Here is a 20,557-nt window from a genome sequence, read left to right on the forward strand (position 1 = left end):
TTGGTGTCGGATCCCAGTACGCACGGCGTGTTACATTGTGTTCCCCATAGCGTAAGATATTACGCAGTACGAGAGATACTCTCGTAAGAGAACGTACTCGGTTACTAACGTAACCTCGGTTCTCTCTAGAGAGGGAACGAGTACTGCGTATCTTGCCGTGCATACAACAGCGCTGGTTCACTTCAGTGATGAAAACCAGTTTGTATCAGCCTGTCGAACGTGTTTATAGGTCAAGGCCACGCCTATTCTGGCGGGACGTGACGAAATGGGCGCGAAGCGCCCCCATTGGGTATCACGTTACGCAGGGCCTCTCTCGATAGGCTGCTGCTGTTGCTGCAGGGCAGCCAATAGGCGCGCGAGCCGTCTTGCCTATGTCTGCATGCTGCCGCACAGCGTTTTACATTAATTCAAAATTAAGGATAATTTTTGGCTTCAATATCTTGTGGAAAAGAGGTTTTCCCCATAGCGTAAGCTTTTACGCAGTACTCGTTCCCTCTCTAAAGAGAACCGAGGTTACGTTAGTAACCGAGTATGTTTTCTATAAGAATGGTGTCGTGTAAGCGGCCCCTAAGTTAATAACTAATGATCTTTGCAACGAAATTAATCGATCAAAACTAACTTTAGCTGGACAATAACTTTATTCTAGAGCTGTTGTAAAGCCAAAACAATCTATGTTATTTTAATTTCCTATTATCACTGTAAAACTGCTTTGAAACAGCCCATATTGTTAAAAGCGCTCTATATAATGAAGGTGACTTGACTTGACTTTAACAACTTGACCTTGAAGCTACATCAATTATTCCATCTCCCACTGTCAAAAACTTGGATATCATTCTAAACTCTTCACTGGCCTTCAGCGCTTATATTAGTCAACTCTGTAAAGCTGCATTTTTTTTTACTTCGCCGTATTGCCAAACTCTATCCCTACGTCTGCCCAAAAGTCTGAATCACTGGTAAATGCATGTATATCTCATCTCGACACGATTATTGTAATTTTCTTTTTTCTGGACTACCAGCTAAATCGCTAAACTAAATCGCGTTTGCGATATCTATCTCGCGTTTGCAATATATTCAAAACTCTGCCGCAAGATTGCTAACTTACACTAAACGATCTGCTCATATCACTCCTATTCTGTTTAAGCTCCACTGGCTACCTGTGTCTTCTCGTATTACTTACAAAATTATTCTGCTTACATTTAAGTCACTCAATGGTCTTGCTCCTTCCTATCTCTCTGACTTACTTTCTCCTTATTTTCCCTCTCAACTTCTCTGTTCTTCTGTCTGTGAACCACTGTGAGCTGAGATTTCTTCTATCATCTATGGGTGGCAGGTCTTTCTCCGTTATAGCCCCTAATAGAACTCTCTTCCCCTGGGTCTTAGGACAACAACCACACTGCATGAATTTAAATCTAATCTCAAAACCTATATGTTTAACCAGTGTTATCGATCATGACATGTTTTTCCTAAACATTTTCCATAACTCTGTATTACAGTCATAATGTATCCTTACATACCATTATTCTTTTGCATCTGGCCTTTGCTTTATCTGCCCACCTTCTATGCTGTCTGTTAATAGTGTTGTTTTTTGTTTCTGTCATAGTGTCTGTTTGTATTTGATTGGAATGCAATATGCAACTGCAATCGCTCATGTCTTGGACTGGGCAAATGTCTACTGTCCATTTATTATGTATAAACTGACTGTTTGTTCTTTACTGTTATTGTGAAGCGTCCTTGTGCTTGGGAAAGGCGCAATATAAATTAAACATATTATGCTTATTATTATAACATAAGGGCAGATCTTTTGAGCACAGCTGATGACGCTTTAAAGTGACTCTTTAGTGATCAAGAATACTCCAATATTCAAATAAGCTTTCCTTCAATTCCTCCATCCTAATTTTCTTTTCTTGCAGCCTTCCCTTGCATCCTACAGGGGGTGGAGCTGAGATGCGAGGAAAGGAAATGGTGATGCACAAATAAGAAATTAGAAGCACCCACAGGCTTTAGTGAAGATGGAGGGAATCTTAAATAGCTCCAAGTTCCAGCCGATTTTGGTACAGAACCTTCTGGAGTCTGCTATAAAGCAGAAAATTAAGAGAACTTCCACCTTTCAGCATAACAATGATTCCAAACGCATTTAAATTAACAAAAGAATGGCTTCACCAAAGAAAGATTGATGTGGAATGGCCTAACCAGAGTCCAGACCTGTATTCTATAGAAAATCTGTGGGGGGACATGAAGAGGGCTGTGTGCTGGTGATGTCCTTGCATCTGAAACGTTTTTGCAAAGAAGAGTAGATTTTTACATCACAAAAATTAACCATTTTAACAAGGGTGTAGACTTGTTATATCCACTGTACATGGCTCCGTTCTCCAGTAAACTGTTTGACTGTTTGCATAAGAAAGACTGTTTGCATTAGAAATGTGACATATCTGCTTTACAGCAGATTCTGACCATACTGCATAGAAAAAAAAAGGTATTGCATTGTGTTCTATGTGTTTTGTGATGTCTGTAACTTGACTTTGTTGATCCCATGTATTTATTACCTTCCTTATGCCAGCTACACACTGCACAATTTTAGCAACAACCTACTGCCAAGATACAGGGCAAGGGGGAGGGTCATTGGTTCTGCAACCAACAGTTCTCTCCTTTATATATATATATATATTGCTGCTAATCAGCGCACAGACAACTTGTATCAAAGCTTCTTGCGGGCTACCATTTTTAACAGGAAGAAATACTCACGCAAGAACTCCTGTATCATGCTTGATCTTGTGTTATTTCCTGTATCACTTCTCGAGTGTGTTTGGTTGTTTAGACAGAGACCAGTGATAGATGTCGGCGATTCTTTGTATTAAAAAGTTGTGTAATGCGTGACCACCTGTCGCCAATCTGTCATGTATTGTACACACAATAGCACCTAAATGGTACCCCAGATAGTCATGTAGTCTGAGAAGAACAGCGTTCCAATGACTTTGAAAAGTAGTGTGTGTAGTGTGTTTCCAGCATTAAACATATGCATTGAGTCTATATTGGCTGAAAGGGACATGGGATATTGTAGAGGCAGTTTGAACCATATGTCTGGATTGAGGCTGGTAGGAGTATGATCTGAAGTTCTGAAGATGTGATCTGAGCAAACAAAATAGAAATAGAAATTTAGCACAAATACTTTTTTAAAACAACTGATGCAGGGCCGTCCATAGGGCGGAGCAACTGGTCCCGCGCTTTAGGGCCCGAAACAGACCGACCAAGGGGGCCCGCCTTCTCTAACTCAGGCTTGGGACGGCCCTAAACTAATGTCACCTCTCATTTAAACACTGTCCCGAAAATGTGTCTGGCAGGTTACTGTTAGCTGAAATGGTTAGTGAATTAAGTGTCATTTTAAAAGGGCATGTGTTGCATACTAAACTCACTTTTTTTCCTCTCGGCTGCACAGTCCACAGGAAAACAGTAAACAGCTGCCGCCACATAAAGCCATTATGGCTGAACTCCAACCAATGTACAGCCCTTCTCCGATTTCATACCTAAACACACAGGACACATCTAACATTACACAGTAGACGCATTCCAAGACAGGCCAATATTGTCTGAAACATAATCATAAACATGTTTGTACAAGTGATCTTACTCACGCTATATTGCTTAATTATTGCTTAACTCCAAATATTTTCTCTAATAGCTTCTTTCCACTTACTTTATTCCTGGATAAAGTGGGTCAAAGAATTCCTGAGTGATATTGAAAGCATACCAAGACACTGCAATCATCGTGCACAGACCTGAAACATGAAAATTAATTGAAATTAATTAATTAATTAATTAATTAATTAATTAATTAATTACAAATGTTTAAATTACCTATGCTTCTCCTTACCAAGACAGTCAATCAAACGTTATTTTGAAGACATTTATGTTGTGAAAGCATAATCTTAATAGTTCCTATTAACACTTACAATGTTTAATTCATTAACATTAATGCATTGTCTATCATGAACTATGCTTATGCAGTATTTACTAATCTTGGTTAATGTTATTTTCTACATATACCAATATATTTTTAACATTGCAATTTGTATAAATTCATTTATTATGAACAAAAAATAACTAACAATGAATTGTATATTTATAGATTACCCTTATAAATAGCGTAATAAATCCAATATAAAAAAGATTGTTTATTGTTAGCTGATGATGATAGCTAATGATTAACTAAAGTTATCAAATTGAATCTATTTGTAAAGTGTTAACCAGCTATTTTTGTAAAACAACATTGACAGTTATCATGCAGAGCGTAAATGAGAACTTCTATTGAGAATTCTAATCTCCAAAGTTGTTGTTTGATTAGTTCTTGATTAGATTGTGTTGGGTAAACACAATAAAGGAAAACTGACATGCAAGACTCAATAAAATTGTGAAGGTAGATTTTAACCAAGAGGGTTATTGAAAATTGAAATTTACATCAATGTTTGGTCAGGGAAAGGTTGGTCCGTTGTTTGGTTGGTCAGTTGTCAACTGTTTTATAGAGGATTTATTTATATAGTGCTTTTTACAATACAGATTGTTTCAAAGCAGCTCCACGGAGGAAACCAATACAAAACAACAGGAAACAGGAACAGGAAAACAATACAAAAAAATTTGTTTCCAGAAGAAAATAGCATCAGTCCAGCTTAAGTTCAATGATGTTTAATTTTTGTTTTAAAAAAAAGTTTTTAATTTAGTTAATTTATATATATAGCTGCTCTGGAGTAAACCGTGATGTCATCGTCCAGCTCAGTTCAGTTCTTGTATAATAGTGTCAATGCAGGCAGATCAATATTATAATTGAATATTAAATTAAATGTTAAATTAAATGTCGCCAACTAAGCAAGCCAAGCCAATGGTAACAAAGATGGAAAAAGGTGACAGTGGCAAGGAACCAAAACTCCATCAGGTGGCAGAATGGAGAAAAAACCCTAGGGAGAACCCAGGCTCAGTCGGGGGGCCAGTTCTCCTCTGGCCAATGAACGAACAGTGTATGATTATGATTCAGGCAGCATTATAGGTCAGAAGTCAGATTGGTTTGGAACAAAAAGAATATTATCCAGTTCCATCTGGTTGAAGTAAAAATTATGATAACTAGCCCTGACTTTCACAGTTAGTTGCAGCAAGGAGTAGTAAGGCAGGATCTATACACAGCAGTCACTTTATTTAACAATAAACCAAATAAAAAAATATGCAGGAGCACTGGAGATTTCTGAATGCAGGAGAATCGACCCTAAACATAGCCAAGAACAGACCAAGAACAACTCAAACTGAGAGCTATAAACAGGGTAGCAAAAGAGCTAAACAATAATGAACAGGTGAAGCAAATCAAACAATAAATTGCTATGGAAACAAATTAAAACATTCTAGACAGCATGGGAACATAAAAGAAAAACAGGAAACAAATTAAAAGTCCAGGAAAATGAAACCGAAACCAAAACTTAAAGGGATAGTTCACCCAAATATTATAATTAGCCCATGATTTACTCACCCTGAAGGCATCCTAGGTGTATGTGACTGTGGTGAGGGGGGCGTGGTTTCGCGAAGTCTGTAGCGAGAGAGGAATCAGCGAGCTGTGCGGTGAGTAAGTAGGTCAAGTGCAGATGATGAAAACCTGTCTGATTGCAGTGATTGGCGTGGAGAGACCGCATATAAGCTGCTGAGGATGAGAGAGCGGGTGAGAGAGAAGGGCTCGGGACTCGCACGCGAGACGCATTGAGAAGTGACACATCAGGAAGATTTTGCATCAAATGGACTGAGTGTTGCTGTAATGGGAAGATTATTCGTCTGACTGGACTGAGAGAGCTGGAGACATACAGCGAGAGCTGGTACAGCGGAAAGAGTGATTTATAAAGCTTGCTGTAGTCTTGACTACGGTGAAGGCGCATGAGTGCAGCTTTTGTTTTCTTTTGATTTAACTGTAAATAAAGTGCGAGTCCCAGTCCCGCCGACCCTGTCTTCTTCTTCTTACACCCACACACAATGAACCTCTCTACAATGACATTCGTCTTTCAGACGAATACAATCGAAGTTATATAAAAAATATCCTGACTCTTCCAAGCTTTATAATGGGTATATTATTTTGGAAGTCCATCGAAGCGCATCCATTCATGATAAAAGTGCTCGACACGGCTCTGGCGGGTTAATACAGGCCTTCTAAAGTGAAGTGATGAGTTCGTGTAAGAAAAATATCCATATTTAAAACTTTATTCGACAAAAATAACTAGCTTCCGGCAGACGGCCGTGCTCAAGTTGACTTACGGCAAAAGAGTAACACTTGAGGATGTATGATGTAGGATGTAGGTGTAACGTAAGGTTTGATGCCTCTCGCGGTTGAAACAAACAGGGCTGGGCAACCGCGTTTGTCACTACCTTGTGCGTCAAGTTCAAGAGTTAGTCTTTCGCCATGAATCAATGCATACGGCCGTCTGCAGGAAGCTAGTTATTTTAGTCGATAAATTTTTAAATATGTATATTTTTTCATGGACGAATGTAATTTTATAGACTTCCAAAATAAAATATACCCATTGACTCCCATTAAAAGGCTTGGAAGAGCCAGGACATTTTTGAAATACAACTCCGATTGTATTTGTCTGAAAGAAGAATGTGATTTACACCTAAGATGACTTCAGGGTGAGTAAATCATGGGCTAATTTTCATTTTTGGGTGAACTCTCCCTTTAACTTTACCCTGATTTCCTTTACTGTATATGACATGTGGTAAGACAGTAAAGGACTTGGTGACAATCTTACCTTGAAGTATGAAGAATACGCCTCCAGCCCCAGCGATACGACCCTTCATTATGTAATTCTCCCCTCCTATCTTGGAACACTGCATACCCACTAGAGTTGCCACTAGCCCGAATGCGCCTAGCACAATGGATGTGATCATTAATGCACGGCATGCTTGGATTAAACCTGAGAAAACAGAGAAGGAACAGTTACAAGTCTGACAGCTGTACACAGATAGTAAAATAAAAAAATAAAGATATGTGAATAAGATAAAATATGTATATACATAAAAAATAGACATTAATATGTACAGATGTGCTATATACAAACAGAATAGAATAGATTTAAAGGTAACACTTTACAATTAGGTTTCATTAGCTTCATGTTAACTACATCAGTTAACATGAACTCCACTTCTACAGCATTTATTAATCTTTATTCATGTTAATTTCAACATTTACTAATACATTATTAAAATCCAAAGTTGTATTTGTTAACATTAGTTAATGCACTGTGAAGTAACATGAACAAACAATTAACAGTTGCATTTTTATTTACTAACGTTAACAAAGATTAACAAATACAGTCACAAATGAATTGCTCAATTAACAGTGAGTGGAATAAGTAGAGGTGGGGTAATGTTAAATACATTTATTGGTATTGTACATGGTTATTATTGCACAGTGGGGAGAACATTTAGCTGTTCATGAAGTAGATTGCCTGGGGGAAGAAACTTTAATTGTGCTTAGCTGTTCTGGTGCTCAGTGCTCTGTAGCTCTGGCCAGACGTCAAAAGTTCAGAGAAGTTGGCTTGGAAGTGAGAGATCCAGAGTGATTTTTCTTAGCCTTTTTTTTTTTTACTTTGGATGTATGCAGTTCATGGAGGGTGGGCAGGGGAGCACCAATATGTCACATGTCTGTCCTGTCTTGTTATGCACATGGGTGTTTTGTTATTTTGAGCCATGTGCTCTTGTCATTGTTTAATCCCTCTCCCTTGTTATCTGATTATTGGTTTAATTGCTCCACCTGTCTGTCTCGTTACCCTCCTTTGTTTGCCTCCCTATTTAGTCTTCCTGTGTTTGCTGCCCTGTGCTCGTTCGTTGTATTTGTTACGCGTTTTGTATGCTGTACCTGTTCCTGCCCTGCCTTGTCTGTTTTTGGATTGCCTTGTCTGTTTTTGGATTTAGTTTTGGTTTGTTTATTTTATGTTTTGTCCTATTAAAACACTTCTTGATCTGCACTTGAATCCACGGAATTATTCCCGGTCCCACCGTGACAGAACGAACGAGCCCATGTGGATTCAGCGGAGCGAACTCTCTCCTGAGGAGAGAGAGAATGGGATTTCTTTGTTTAAGTACCTCTCCATGTGCGCTCAAAGGAATGAGGACAGGAGGGCAGCAGAGTCTTCCTCACGGGTCTCATCAGGAATGAAGTCATCATCTCTGGATCCGTCAAGCAGGGGGACTTCATCGATGGTTTTAGCCAGCCTCGAGTCTGCACACATCCATCAGAAAAGACGGAGGAGGAGAAAGAGACCAGCGTCTGCCCAGTCAGAGACTGTTCACGTTCCGGCTGCCCAGTCGGAGATTGTTCACGTCACCTCTGCCCAGCGAGAGACTGTTCACGTCCCGTCTGCCCAGCGAGAGACTGTTCACGTCCCGTCTGCCCAGCGAGAGACTGTTCACGTCCCGTCTGCCCAGCGAGAGACTGTTCACGTCCCGTCTGCCCAGCGAGAGATGGTTCACGTCCCGTCTGCCCAGCGAGAGACGGTTCACGTCCCGTCTGCCCAGCGAGAGACGGTTCACGTCCCGTCTGCCCAGCGAGAGACGGTTCACGTCCCGTCTGCCCAGCGAGAGACGGTTCACGTCCCGTCTGCCCAGCGAGAGACGGTTCACGTCCCGTCTGCCCAGCCAGAGACTGTTCACGTCCCGTCTGCCCAGCGAGAGACTGTTCACGTCCCGTCTGCCCAGCGAGAGACTGAGCACGTCACGTCTGCCCAGTCTGAGACAGATCCGGAAATGCCCATTTGTGTGGCCGCCAAGGCAGTTTCAGACTATCTGGAGCGTCTGGCTCGGATCCTGGACATGCCCGTGTCTGCTGTTCCAGAGCCGGAGGCAGAGCCAGTGCGTGTTCCAGAGCCGGAGGCAGAGCCAGTGCGTGTTCCTGAGCCTGAGGCAGAGCCAGTGCGTGTTCCTGAGCCGGAGGCAGAGCCAGTGCGTGTTCCTGAGCCGGAGGCAGAGCCAGTGCATGTTCCTGAGCCGGAGGCAGAGCCAGTGCGTGGTCCTGAGCCGGAGGCAGAGCCAGTGCCCGTTCCAGAGCCGGAGGCCGAGCCAGTGCCCGTTCCAGAGCTGGAGCCAATGCCTGTTCCAGAGCCAGTGCCTGTTCCAGCGCCAGAGCCAGTGTTTGTTTCTGTGTTTGTGTCTGTTCTTGTGGCTGTTACAGTTTTGGTGTCTGTTCCTGAGCCGGTGTCTGTTCCTGAGCCGGTGTCTGTTCCTGAGCCGGTGTCTGTTCCTGAGCCGGTGTCTGTTCCTGAGCCGGTGTCTGTTCCTGAGCCGGTGTCTGTTCCTGAGCCGGTGTCTGTTCCTGAGCCGGTGTCTGTTCCTGAGCCGGTGTCTGTTCCTGAGCCGGTGTCTGTTCCTGAGCCGGTGTCTGTTCCTGAGCCGTTCCCTCAGTCTGTTCCTGAGCCGGTGTCTGTTCCTGAGCCGGTGTCTGTTCCTGAGCCGTTCCCTCAGTCTGTTCCTGAGCCGGTGTCTGTTCCTGAGCCGGTGTCTGTTCCTGAGCCGTTCCCTCAGTCTGTTCCTGAGCCGGTATCTGTTCATCAGCCGGTGTCTGTTGCTGTTCCTGTGCCATGGTCGCCCTCACCCTGGTCGTCACCGCCCTGGCTGCCCGAGGGGTCGTCACCGCCCTGGCCGCCCGAGGGGTCGTCACCGCCCTGGCCGCCCGAGGGGTCGTCACCGCCCTGGCCGCCCGAGGGGTCGTCACCGCCCTGGCCGCCCGAGGGGTCGTCACCGCCCTGGCCGCCCGAGGGGTCGTCACCGCCCTGGCCGCCCGAGGGGTCGTCACCGCCCTGGCCGCCCGATGGGTCGTCACCGCCCTGGCCGCCCGATGGGTCGTCTGCTTCGCCCTGGCCGCCCGATGGGTCGTCTGCTTCGCCCTGGCCGCCCGATGGGTCGTCTGCTTCGCCCTGGCCGCCCGGTGGGTCGTCTGCTTCGCCCTGGCCGCCCGGTGGGTCGTCTGCTTCGCCCTGGCCGCCCGATGGGTCGTCTGCTTCGCCCTGGCCGCCCGATGGGTCGTCTGCTTCGCCCTGGCCGCCCGATGGGTCGTCTGTCTCGTTACCCTCCTTTGTTTGCCTCCCTATTTAGTCTTCCTGTGTTTGCTGTCCTGTGCTCGTTCGTTGTATTTGTTACGCGTTTTGTATGCTGTACCTGTTCCTGCCCTGCCTTGTCTGTTTTTGGATTGCCTTGTCTGTTTTTGGATTTAGTTTTGGTTTGTTTATTTTATGTTTTGTCCTATTAAAACACTTCTTGATCTGCACTTGAATCCACGGAATTATTCCCGGTCCCACCGTGACACAATAATCCTCTCAGCAGTCCGAACCATCCTTTGTAGTCTTCTGATGTCTGATTTTAGTAGCTAAACCAAACCAGTTATTGAAGTGCAGAGGACAGATGGCTGATGGACATTGATGGCTGAGTAGAACTGCATCAGTAGCACCTGTGGTAAGTTGAACTTCTTCAGCTAGCGAAGGAAGTAGAACCTCTGCTGGGACTTTTTCACAATGTGATTGTCCGACTTCAGGTTCTGAGAGATGGTAGACCCCAGCAACTTGAAGAACTCCACGGCGGCTACATTGCTGTTCATGATGGTGAGTAGGGGGAGTGCTGGGGTGTTCCTCCTGAAGTCCACTATCATCTCCACTGATTTGAGCATGTTCGATTATGGTGGAGCAGAAAGGGTTTTCGCAAAGATCCAGTTATCTGTTGAAAGATCTGCTGAGATCCGTAAGAAGATGAGGGCCAGCTGGTCAGCACAGGAGTTTGGACAGGGTGGCGTCCTCTTCACAAATCCAAAGTGGGGGAGGGGGGCTGATGTAGATGTTGATGAATGTGTGGTCAGGGAGGGTGTGGGGTGCGAAGCATAGCAGCTGATTGTAGCGAGGTGAAAGGGATATGCCCCCTCCAAGAGCACACTGTGGGTGAAGGTGTGCACGCGATTAGATTTCTGTGTGCTTTACAAGACCGGGAAGAGCAGTTGTTGGCGTGGTCTACAGGTTTTGTTCACCGTTTGAGATTTCGAAGAGGGCTGTTTTTCCCACGCTTGTGTGCGGGTGCTGTATATTGAGTTAGAGGTTTTTGTTTTAGGCTGATTAGATCTCCTTGTTGGTCGTGGGGCTGGTGGACGCATGTTAGTGACAATTGAAAATGGCGTTGTATTGCTGTTCAACCCATTAGAGCATTGGATTTCCAGTTTACTTGCCACTGCTCTTTCCTCCCCCCCTTTTTTTCCTTTTTGGGATATGTAACCCTTCTTTTTCTTTTGGTTTTGTTGGTTAAGGTCTGTTAAGTGGTTTGCTGCTGAGTGGTTTGCGTCTGTAAGCTCTGTATTGCTTTCTGTTTTGAATCTTTATTTACTATCATTCCATTTAGTTGTAGGGTATCTGGCTAAATCATGGGTCGTTCATCTGAACGCATATAAATGCACATTCCTTCTGAAATCACAAAGCTTTTAACCTCTGAACTCATGAAGGCAAATTATGCATTAGGCTCCGGCCAGTCTGCAATAGACGATTTGGGTGACAACTTTATGGCACCCAGAGGTCCAACAGACAACAAGACACCGAGCTCCACAGAGATGTGTTATCACCCAACTATCCCCCCCTTTTTGGCAAGGAAGAACTCAGGGTGAAGACACACACACACACACACTAACACACACACACACACACACACATGAAACTTTCATCATATAAAGACTTTACCGAAATATATTTGATAGGTTTTTATGTGTGTCGGCATGCCCAAGTCAGATGGGAATACATATATTGCTGTTGTAGTTTCAAATTAACTATAACGTGTGTAATTATGTATCAAGCCGTATCTTTGTAATTCCTATGCTTTTTCATGTGTTGTCTGGTACCAATGTAAATCTCGCAGTTTATCCCAGGTGAATCCATTTCGTATATTGTGCTGAAATGTATTTTACTATGTTTTATCATCTCTGGAGTAAAATTTAATGCATTTCTGTCACTGTCATAAAACATCTAAATGACCTACGTGACAGGACAAAAGAAATTCTGCCTGCCAAAGTTTCGTTGAATGTCATTGGTCAGGGCTCCCCACAGAGGTGTGGACTTCAGTTCCTTTAAGAGAACTGACACCCCTGCCTCCTCTCTCTCTTACCCTCTTGTCCTCGTTCATAATGTAACGTCTCGCCTCCGGGCAAGCTCTTCGCCTTTCTTTTATTTGTTTCTAGTTTAGTTTGTGTTTTTCAGTCTTAGATAAGTCTCCGTGTTTAATTCCAATCGACGAGTGAAAAGAACACCGCTTGACATATCTCTTCAGCAAATCCATCTACAAGGGACCTTTAAACGAGCGTGCGCTCGCTTTGAAGGAGAAACACGAGCACGTGACCACGTGACGCCCCTGACCGAGAGACACACACACACGCTTCTTCACAAGCCATACAAAGAGTGCAAGTATCCGTGTTTGATCACGTTTTTAAGATTTGTTGAAGTCTTGTTGACTCTCAAAGTTCCGTTGTCTATGTGAATTTGCTATTTAGAAAGATCCTCGGGTCTTTCTAAACTCCCTCTTGCATAACTGCAACTCTCTACATTTCCTCTCTCTCTTTGTCTCTATGCATTTCTCGTTCATCGATGCCTTATCGTTATTTGTTGTTTATTATGTTTGTAAATACATTTATTGTTTGTTATAACCGGTATATGTAACTTTGCCTTTATTAAATGCATTATATTCATTTATTGATTCTGTCTTTCACTCATCTACAAGTCCCTTTAATGTATAAAGATCCAAAGCTACGTGCTTTACAACATTTATTGATACTTAAACAGTATCGTTATAGACCAGGAAGGTTGTCCCTTGTGGCCACAGGGATAATATCTCTTGAAAGTCTATAAGTAGGATAATTTTGGTGAGGTTTGATAAGATCGAAAGATCAGGTTTGCTGGACAAACAGATGATTCGATTATAAATGAATCCCCTTAAAGATTATCCTGACGATAGATCTATGATAGACATAATTGATATATTAAATATTTAATTATAATCCGTTGTGATTAAGTATTAATATACAATTGAGCTGATTTTAACCTGTCTTTAAAATATATTCTACATATGCAATTAATTATAATCCTTTGTGGTTAATGGCCTAGGTACATATATGAATGCAGATGCAGGAAAATATTATCCCTTTTTGGGAGATTTAACATGTATGATTATCTGGGTCCACCCGTATGAATAATTATTAATTGAAAAATTACAAATTTTTGAATACAAAGCCTGACCCAGGTAATTCGTTACAGTTTGGTGGAGAAAATGCTTAGCACATTTTAAACTTGTTTATGAGCAATTCAGTTTCAATCTATGTGTATATTGTTATTAATATTGTACGCGCGTTCGAGGAGTGAGAAGTCGCACAAGCGAACTCACTGACTGAGCTGACTAAAGGCACAAGAGCCGGTCTCAGTTCAGCACGATTAACAGTTAATCACTGTTGAATTGATAAAGTAAACTGCAGTTAATAGTATTAAAATTGTTCTGTAAAGACGACGAGATCTCTTTGCAGGGGTACATTTAAATATTATCAAATCCGACTGTTAGAACGAAGAAATCTTCTTCAGAGCGTGAATACAACTGGATGGACGATGTTCTCCATCTACAGTTAAAAGGTCTGATCTTATATTATAATCGTTAGATAAACGATAACTCTTGGGTTAACATTGACGTAGCTAATCAATGGAAAACCTAAGACATTTAAATCAGAGTGCTATTGTGATTAAATGTTTACGAGAGCCGGACAACAGAAGTACAATTCCTGTGTCCATATTTATGTGTAGTGGAAACCTACCCATAAAACCTGCCTTTGTGCAGTATAGCACCGAAAAATCCGCCGAGATTTGAAATTGTATCTTCTGAATTGTGAAACTTCACTCTCTCAGAACTGACATCGAGTGGTTGTAATTCCGCTGACATACACTAGAGGGCAGCCTCAAGTGTCTAAGATTTCTCAAAATTACCACCCTCTGACGTCATTCTGCATGAGCGCAATAGCGCCTTCTCGTGGCCGTTATCATATAATGCTCTCTTACTACTAAATTCCATGTGACTAGTAAATTAGCCTGTCTAAATTCTCAATAATTATTTGCATTTACAGCTTTGCTCGTGCGAATATTATTTTGTGTTAGACAATTTTCCTGCTTTTGACTGGTACACTTACTTTAAGCTTGGTCAAACAAGATTAAATTCTTAAACTTAGATTAAATTCCCAGCCTAGCCAGCGAGAGCCCACTTAGAAGGAAGTCCGCCACCTAGTGGCCACCTCCCGCTAAGTCGGTTCACTCAGCTCACTTTTCTCTCTCTCTTTAGTTCTGTTGTGAATTGGTTTATTTCTACTTTTTCTCTTTTGATTATTTTATAATTATTGATGACACTTCACTGTTATCATAATTATTATAGGATATCAACCTGATTCTTCAATTCTGTTACACGCTTATTTAAAATTGGTTCAAACAACTTTGAATTTAACTTTAAATTAAAGTGTCTGGGTCAATCAAAGTTACCCACAGGGAGGAAGTGCGCCCCGTTGTGGTGAAATACCACTACTGCGGTTTCATCCTGCTTGGCTTATTTCTACTTTTCTTTTTTGATTATTTCATAATTATTAATGATACCTTACCGTTATCATTGGTAGTTATCGGATATTATTCTGATTTTCCTTAATTCTTCTTGCATGCTTATTTAAATTTGATTTAAACTTCTTTGAATTTAATTTGAATTAAGTTTGTCTATTCAGTCAGGTGCACCACCACTGGTCGCACCCTGGTGTCGCACCCTGGTGTCACCAACACGCTACTACATCCTGCCTCCTCCTGTGTTTCATCTGATTTTCTTTTTCTATTTTCTCTTTTAGGGTTAGGTTATTTTGATAAAATACCATCATTATCATAATTTCCTTTTATTTATTATTATTTAGTAAAACCTTTGACTCTTATTGCTACATTAAAAATCAATCCATTTGGTTTAAACAAGCCAGCCTTAATCCACTTTAAGTTTCACTTGTTTAACCTTTGTGTATTTATAGGTGGCATTCACTAGAGCACCGTGGTGAGTTGCGGCATTCTCTGATTGGTATCCCGCAAGCAAGGTTACCCAACCCGCGGTACTGACGCTGGCCGTGCGTGAGTTTCGGACACATCCGAATCCCGTACCATTGCTGCGGCACGCAACTGCGACATCAGCAATTTGGCACCCCAAAAGGTAACGTCAACCACGTCAGCCGACACACAAGGCAATTTTGGAATAATTACCTAAACCAAGGCCTAAAGAGGGGCCACTCTTTTTGAGGGTTCTGGGGAAAATCCACTTTGCCGTGCCGTCTGGCGGTTCACACCTCGGGGTGCCGGTTGTGTTTAAAGTCAGGTTGTTTGAGAGGGCGCAGCAAGGTACAGGGAGACAACGAGTTGCCCGAGAACACCGCGGTCAGGTGTCGAGAACCGTCGGAGGAGTTGACTGAGCCACGGGTTCCCACCAGAGTGGCCTCAATTCAACGCAGGTAAACTAAATTTAATAAAACCCATTCCACTTACTATAAGCCACAGAATACTAGATATCTCCCGGATATTTTAAGTGTTTGGCCCATCTCTTCTCCAAGCCACATCATCGTCCTAGGGCAGGGCTATTCAATTAGCTTCATTCGAGGGCCGGATTATTAAATCGAAAAGTTGAGGTGGGCCGATGGGTTTAGCTTATTTATTGAAACATAACAGTATCAATAAGTAAGCTAAAGTAATCATAAAAGTATTGTTTTTACTTGGAAATGTGGTACCCAACAGTATGCAGATTTATCTGACCATAATAAATGACTTTACAGCTATGTACAAATATATACGAATTATACAAGATCATAGCTATTGGTAAGAATTATTTTATTAATAATTATTATAGGCTTAAATTAAAATATTCTGACAGTGAGACTTCGTAACCATAGGTAAAACCATGCATGGCTACTCACTCACTCCCACTGTATAAAAAATGCCTGAACAGGTAAAAAATATACACACAATTAATTATATATTTCTCTAGCCCCCTAATAAATCTAATGCAATATAAATGACTATAACATAGTATTCAATATAAATATTCCACATTTCTGCCCAAACCATGGTAAATTACTACAGTACATTCATGGTAAATGTTTGTAAGGCTGGTGATTAGGGATTTAGTCTTCTAACTTCGTTCATGGCACAATGTTTCTGGTATTTACCTCATCAGTCGTGTTGGGAATGTTGAGGCTGTTTCATCCGATTTAAAACTAGTTAAAATCATTGAGTGATTTGTGGTTTGTAACAGAGAGATGTGTCAGGTTGAAACGCTTCTCACTGGATGTTGCAACGCTGTTTAATAATAGTGTCCGGGACCGGGAGTAAACGCAACTCCTTTAAGCTTGCGTTCCGTTATCCACTGGGCCGTGCTGCGTAGTTCAAAGTAAACTAGTGAAACAACTGAAAACGGCGCTATTAGTTCTCTATTTGTTCTTACTGACCGAGAAATAGCTTCAGATGATTCAGTGACAGAACGGTCGCAACGAATCCGAATCGTTTCAGACCGTTATGCAAGCGCGTTTGGCCAATTCATGGAAATGAAATAATCGAACCAAAGAATTAAATCAGGAATGATTTAATCAGGAAAGATTGATATCGCTGGTTCAGTCGACAGAAATACGGGACACACACATAATAACTGCTGAAATATTCGGACTGAAAACGTTTCTCAGGTCAGTCGGAGCGCTCATGATACACACAGAGTGCGTATAGCCGTTCAGCTGCATGCGCCACTGCGGTCTCGCGCATATCTAACCAAATTTAGCCGCACTGCAGGAAAAGAAGAGGAGGGAGGTTGGGGTGCCCTCGGGCCATATGGAGATGATTGGCGGGCCGGACCTGGCACGCGGGCCGCCAATTGAATAGCCCGGTCCTAGGGGGTCTACCCCGATAGCCCCCCACTCACCTGTTGGCCCTATCTTAAACCCTGGATAGCAGGCTCTGGCCTCCTTATCTCCTATAACACTTTCTGTGTTAGTATTTGTCCATTTCATTACAGACCTATTAATTTATTTACTTATTTGTTTCATGCTATTTTTCTGTTATGTTGTGATCTGTTCCTTTCATTTCACCTAGAGCCAGAACCTCTGAGAGCCACCAAGGAAGCTAAATAATAGAGCGACAAACCAAGCAGCCGTTGTCATCACGTGACCCGCTAGGCTACTTCCTGTCAAATCTCTAGTTCGGGTCCCTCGTCGACCCAAGTTAATTGGCTCCGCTAACTGTTTTCATCAGTTAGCCCCAAAATTCTCATAAACGGCATAGCCCGTATGAGTATCGCTTGTTAACCGTAGAACGAACTTGCATTGGTCTCTTTGTGTGTGTTGTGTTCCTCTCGCCCACAGTTAGCCAGTATGTTCCGGTCCTACAGTCCCACAGCCCGCTGGGACAACCTCCAGACATGGATGAGAGGCATGATCACCTCCTTCCTGCCCAAGGAAGCCGACGTGGACAAGCTGATGGCCCACAATCCGACCCAGAGCTACAACTACAAAGACTGGGCCAAAATCGTTGGAAACCACACCCTCTTCGCCCAGGCACGGCTCAGAGAAAGGACCAGCATCAACCTGGAGAAGGAAGCCGCAACGCTAAAGCTTCAAGCGGAGGAGGCCCGGAGGAACCAGGCCCATGCGCAGAGCCGTCTAGATCAACTACTCCGCGAGACCCACGACCAGCGCGGGACAGAGGATGCAACAGACCCAGCGCTACAGAAAGAAGCGGAAAGACTTCAAAAGGCCCTGGGTGATCTTCGTCTTGACACAGACCAAAGAAAGCAAGCGGAGAAAAACGCCAGAGAGGAACTCAACGAGAAACTCCGACAAGGTGAAGCTCTCCTTGCAAGAGCAGAGACTGAACTAAAAGAAAGAGACGTTAAAGCCAAAGGACTGCAAAAAACACTTGCACGCAGTCTGAGCTGAAATCCACGAGCTTACTCAGCAGAGACACGATCTCAGAAACGAACTTGACATCATTCACAAAGAGTTGAAACACTCTTATAGACTGCAGAATGACCGGGAAGGGGAAACACAAACCACAAAGTTTTCCCTAACCAGCCGGTCCGTACCTTTCAGCCACAAACCCAGAGCTGAAAGGGGGGTTGAAAGCCCATTGCTCAAGATGTCACCAGCCAGCTTCCAGAAGAACCCCTGCCACTAACCACGGTATGGCCCCCGAAGAACTCGTCAAGCTGGCCAGAAACATCCCTACGTTCACTCCGAACCCTACAGGAGGCCACGACATGCATGTGTAACTGCAAGACAGTGACTTTCATTCACAGACTGTGGCCAATGTAACTACTTGGGACAGATTTCACCTGCTAAGAATTACGTCTAGCCGTGACATGCGCAGCTTCCTAGATCCTCAACCAGAGACTGTCAAAACTGACTACCAGCAGCTGCGACAAGCTTTGATTAAAGAATTCTCTGATCAGAATCAGATCAAGGGCTCCTCATCTCCATGGACCTCAAGCAGACAAGACTTGAAACCCCACAGACCTACTACGGCCAACTCCGACATGCCTACTTCGGAGCACGGAAATAGCCAGGTATGGAAGAGGATTTCAACTTCAGAACTCTGTTTCTCCGAAATCTGCATCCCACAGCGAGTCATCACCTGGGGGTCCTCGCCTGCCCACGTAGCATGCCTACCCAACAGCTACAAGACTTGCCCCACAAAAGCTTATGTCAAGCAAAAGACTGTGTCAGAAAAGTCTGTGAAAAACACCACAATCTACCCTGTCTCTGAACACTATTCAGAGCTGGCGCTAGAGGGCGCCCCACAACACCACAGACATTTTAACCGAGAGTCAAGACCGTTCCAAGCCAGCAGAGGGCAGCACAACCGCAATGGTGCTCGTCCGAAGCACCAGAGCGGGCGCTCTGAAAGATTCTGGGACCGGCAACACCCATCCAACAACCCAAGGGGTGGAGCCACCTGGGAAGCCAGCCGGTGACCCAGAAATAGCCAAGCCCCATCGTCCGGAGCATCAAGCCCAGAAACCCGGCATCGGAAACCCTCTCAACGTGTCACTGGTAAGCCCAAGTCTGAGCCAACATCAGATCAAAACAGTGCAGCCGCATCAGAGAGAGCAGAGATCCTGGAGATGCTAAAAGAGATTCTGCACAGAAAATCCCACAAGAAAGACAACAGGGACGAGCCAGACCTCCTATGCCTAAACATAAGACCAAGCACCCAGAACACTGCTCGTCAGCCACAGACCACAGAGCTAGCTGTCACGTCACAAAGTGACAGCATCACCCAGCCACCACAGCTGACAGCTGCACAGCCTGAGCAAAACAGCACAATTTCCTACAACTGGGACCAAAATCCCAAAAGACCAAGAAATGCTGTCCTGGCTATCACTTTGGAAAATGAGGTGAGCTTTGACACCCTGCTAGACACAGACCTCAGCTCAGACCTTACTTTAATGTCAGTTCAACACTTTGAAAGACTCAGTGCTAAAGCTAAGAGACAAGATCGAACTCTGACATCTTAAACGTGTGAGCTGAATGTGCAGTCGTACCGCCAGAACGACATCCGACTCGAACAGGTAGCTCCCATTCACCTGACAATTGGATCTATGAGTCTGATTCACCCAGTGCACATATCAAAAATTAACACTTACCCACTTCTAATTGGCAAATACCTGCTAGATCGCTTTGAACCTTTACTGAACTTCAAACAACTGAAAGTTTTACTCAAGTGCGGGAACCCCTCCCCCTCCAGTCACACAGGCCACCCGAGCCAGACTGTCAGGTCACAGAGGTCACGAGAATTCCCCGCAGAGCCAGACTGTTAGGTCACAGAGTTCACGAGAACTCTCACAGCCAGCCACGGGACACAGTTCCAGCACCAGACCAAGATTCAACTTCACCACTCTGCACATTTCAGCTTAACAAAAGACTCTGATTCCTTCTGCCCCAAGGCCACAACTGGCCTGCAGTTGAATGATGTAACCACTACTGACATTGTACTTGCACTATGGGCAGACAACTCAGCCATCAGTGTTCCACTATTCAATGCTCTCAGTGAAGACACACCGGAACTTCCTTCTGGCAGAAAGCGCACCCGTTTTCCTTTAAACACGCGCCCATCAACCATGATGACGGCCAAAGGTGTCTGTGCTTTGAACTTGAACTGGAACCACCGGTGTCTGACCCATTACTTCCTGGTCCTCCCGGACCCGCCCCATTATGTCTACATCGGAGCAGACATCCTGACTCGCCTCAAGACTCATGTGGACAACATTAATGAGGTAGTGTGGGCCCCATTGACTTTACAGCTCCCTGTTGTTCCAACCAACACTGAGAACCTCCTGTAAGGTCAGACCATTCCTGAGGTTCACACCCTAATCAACGAACAGGAAACTGTGATACCAGCCTGCATCAAAGGGGTCGCCGTCCGGCTCAACATGCGTTGTGGTCAAACCCTAAACCACATGCTGGGCTTCTTTCAACCTTCACCCGAATGTGTTG

The 20,557-nt window shown here is 43.8% G+C and overlaps 1 protein-coding gene across 1 annotated transcript in view; it reads right to left on the reverse strand.

The window, feature by feature from the left end:
• Window positions 1–2,664: 2,664 nt before the first annotated feature.
• cldn15b (claudin 15b) overlaps window positions 2,665–20,557 on the reverse strand; it is a 129,313-nt gene continuing 111,420 nt past the window's right edge. The window contains exons 2-5 of the mRNA XM_077206308.1: window positions 6,768–6,932; window positions 3,692–3,773; window positions 3,411–3,521; window positions 2,665–3,126 (exon numbers count right to left, since the gene is read on the reverse strand). Of these exons, the coding sequence (XP_077062423.1) occupies window positions 3,006–3,126; window positions 3,411–3,521; window positions 3,692–3,773; window positions 6,768–6,932 (479 nt within the window). The 3' untranslated portion in view covers window positions 2,665–3,005. The remainder of the gene's footprint in view (window positions 3,127–3,410; window positions 3,522–3,691; window positions 3,774–6,767; window positions 6,933–20,557) is intronic.

This window comes from Siphateles boraxobius, unplaced genomic scaffold (genome assembly GCF_051911475.1).
Source record: "Siphateles boraxobius isolate OS27281-9 unplaced genomic scaffold, OSU_SipBor_1 56, whole genome shotgun sequence".
Lineage (NCBI taxonomy): Eukaryota > Metazoa > Chordata > Actinopteri > Cypriniformes > Leuciscidae > Siphateles > Siphateles boraxobius.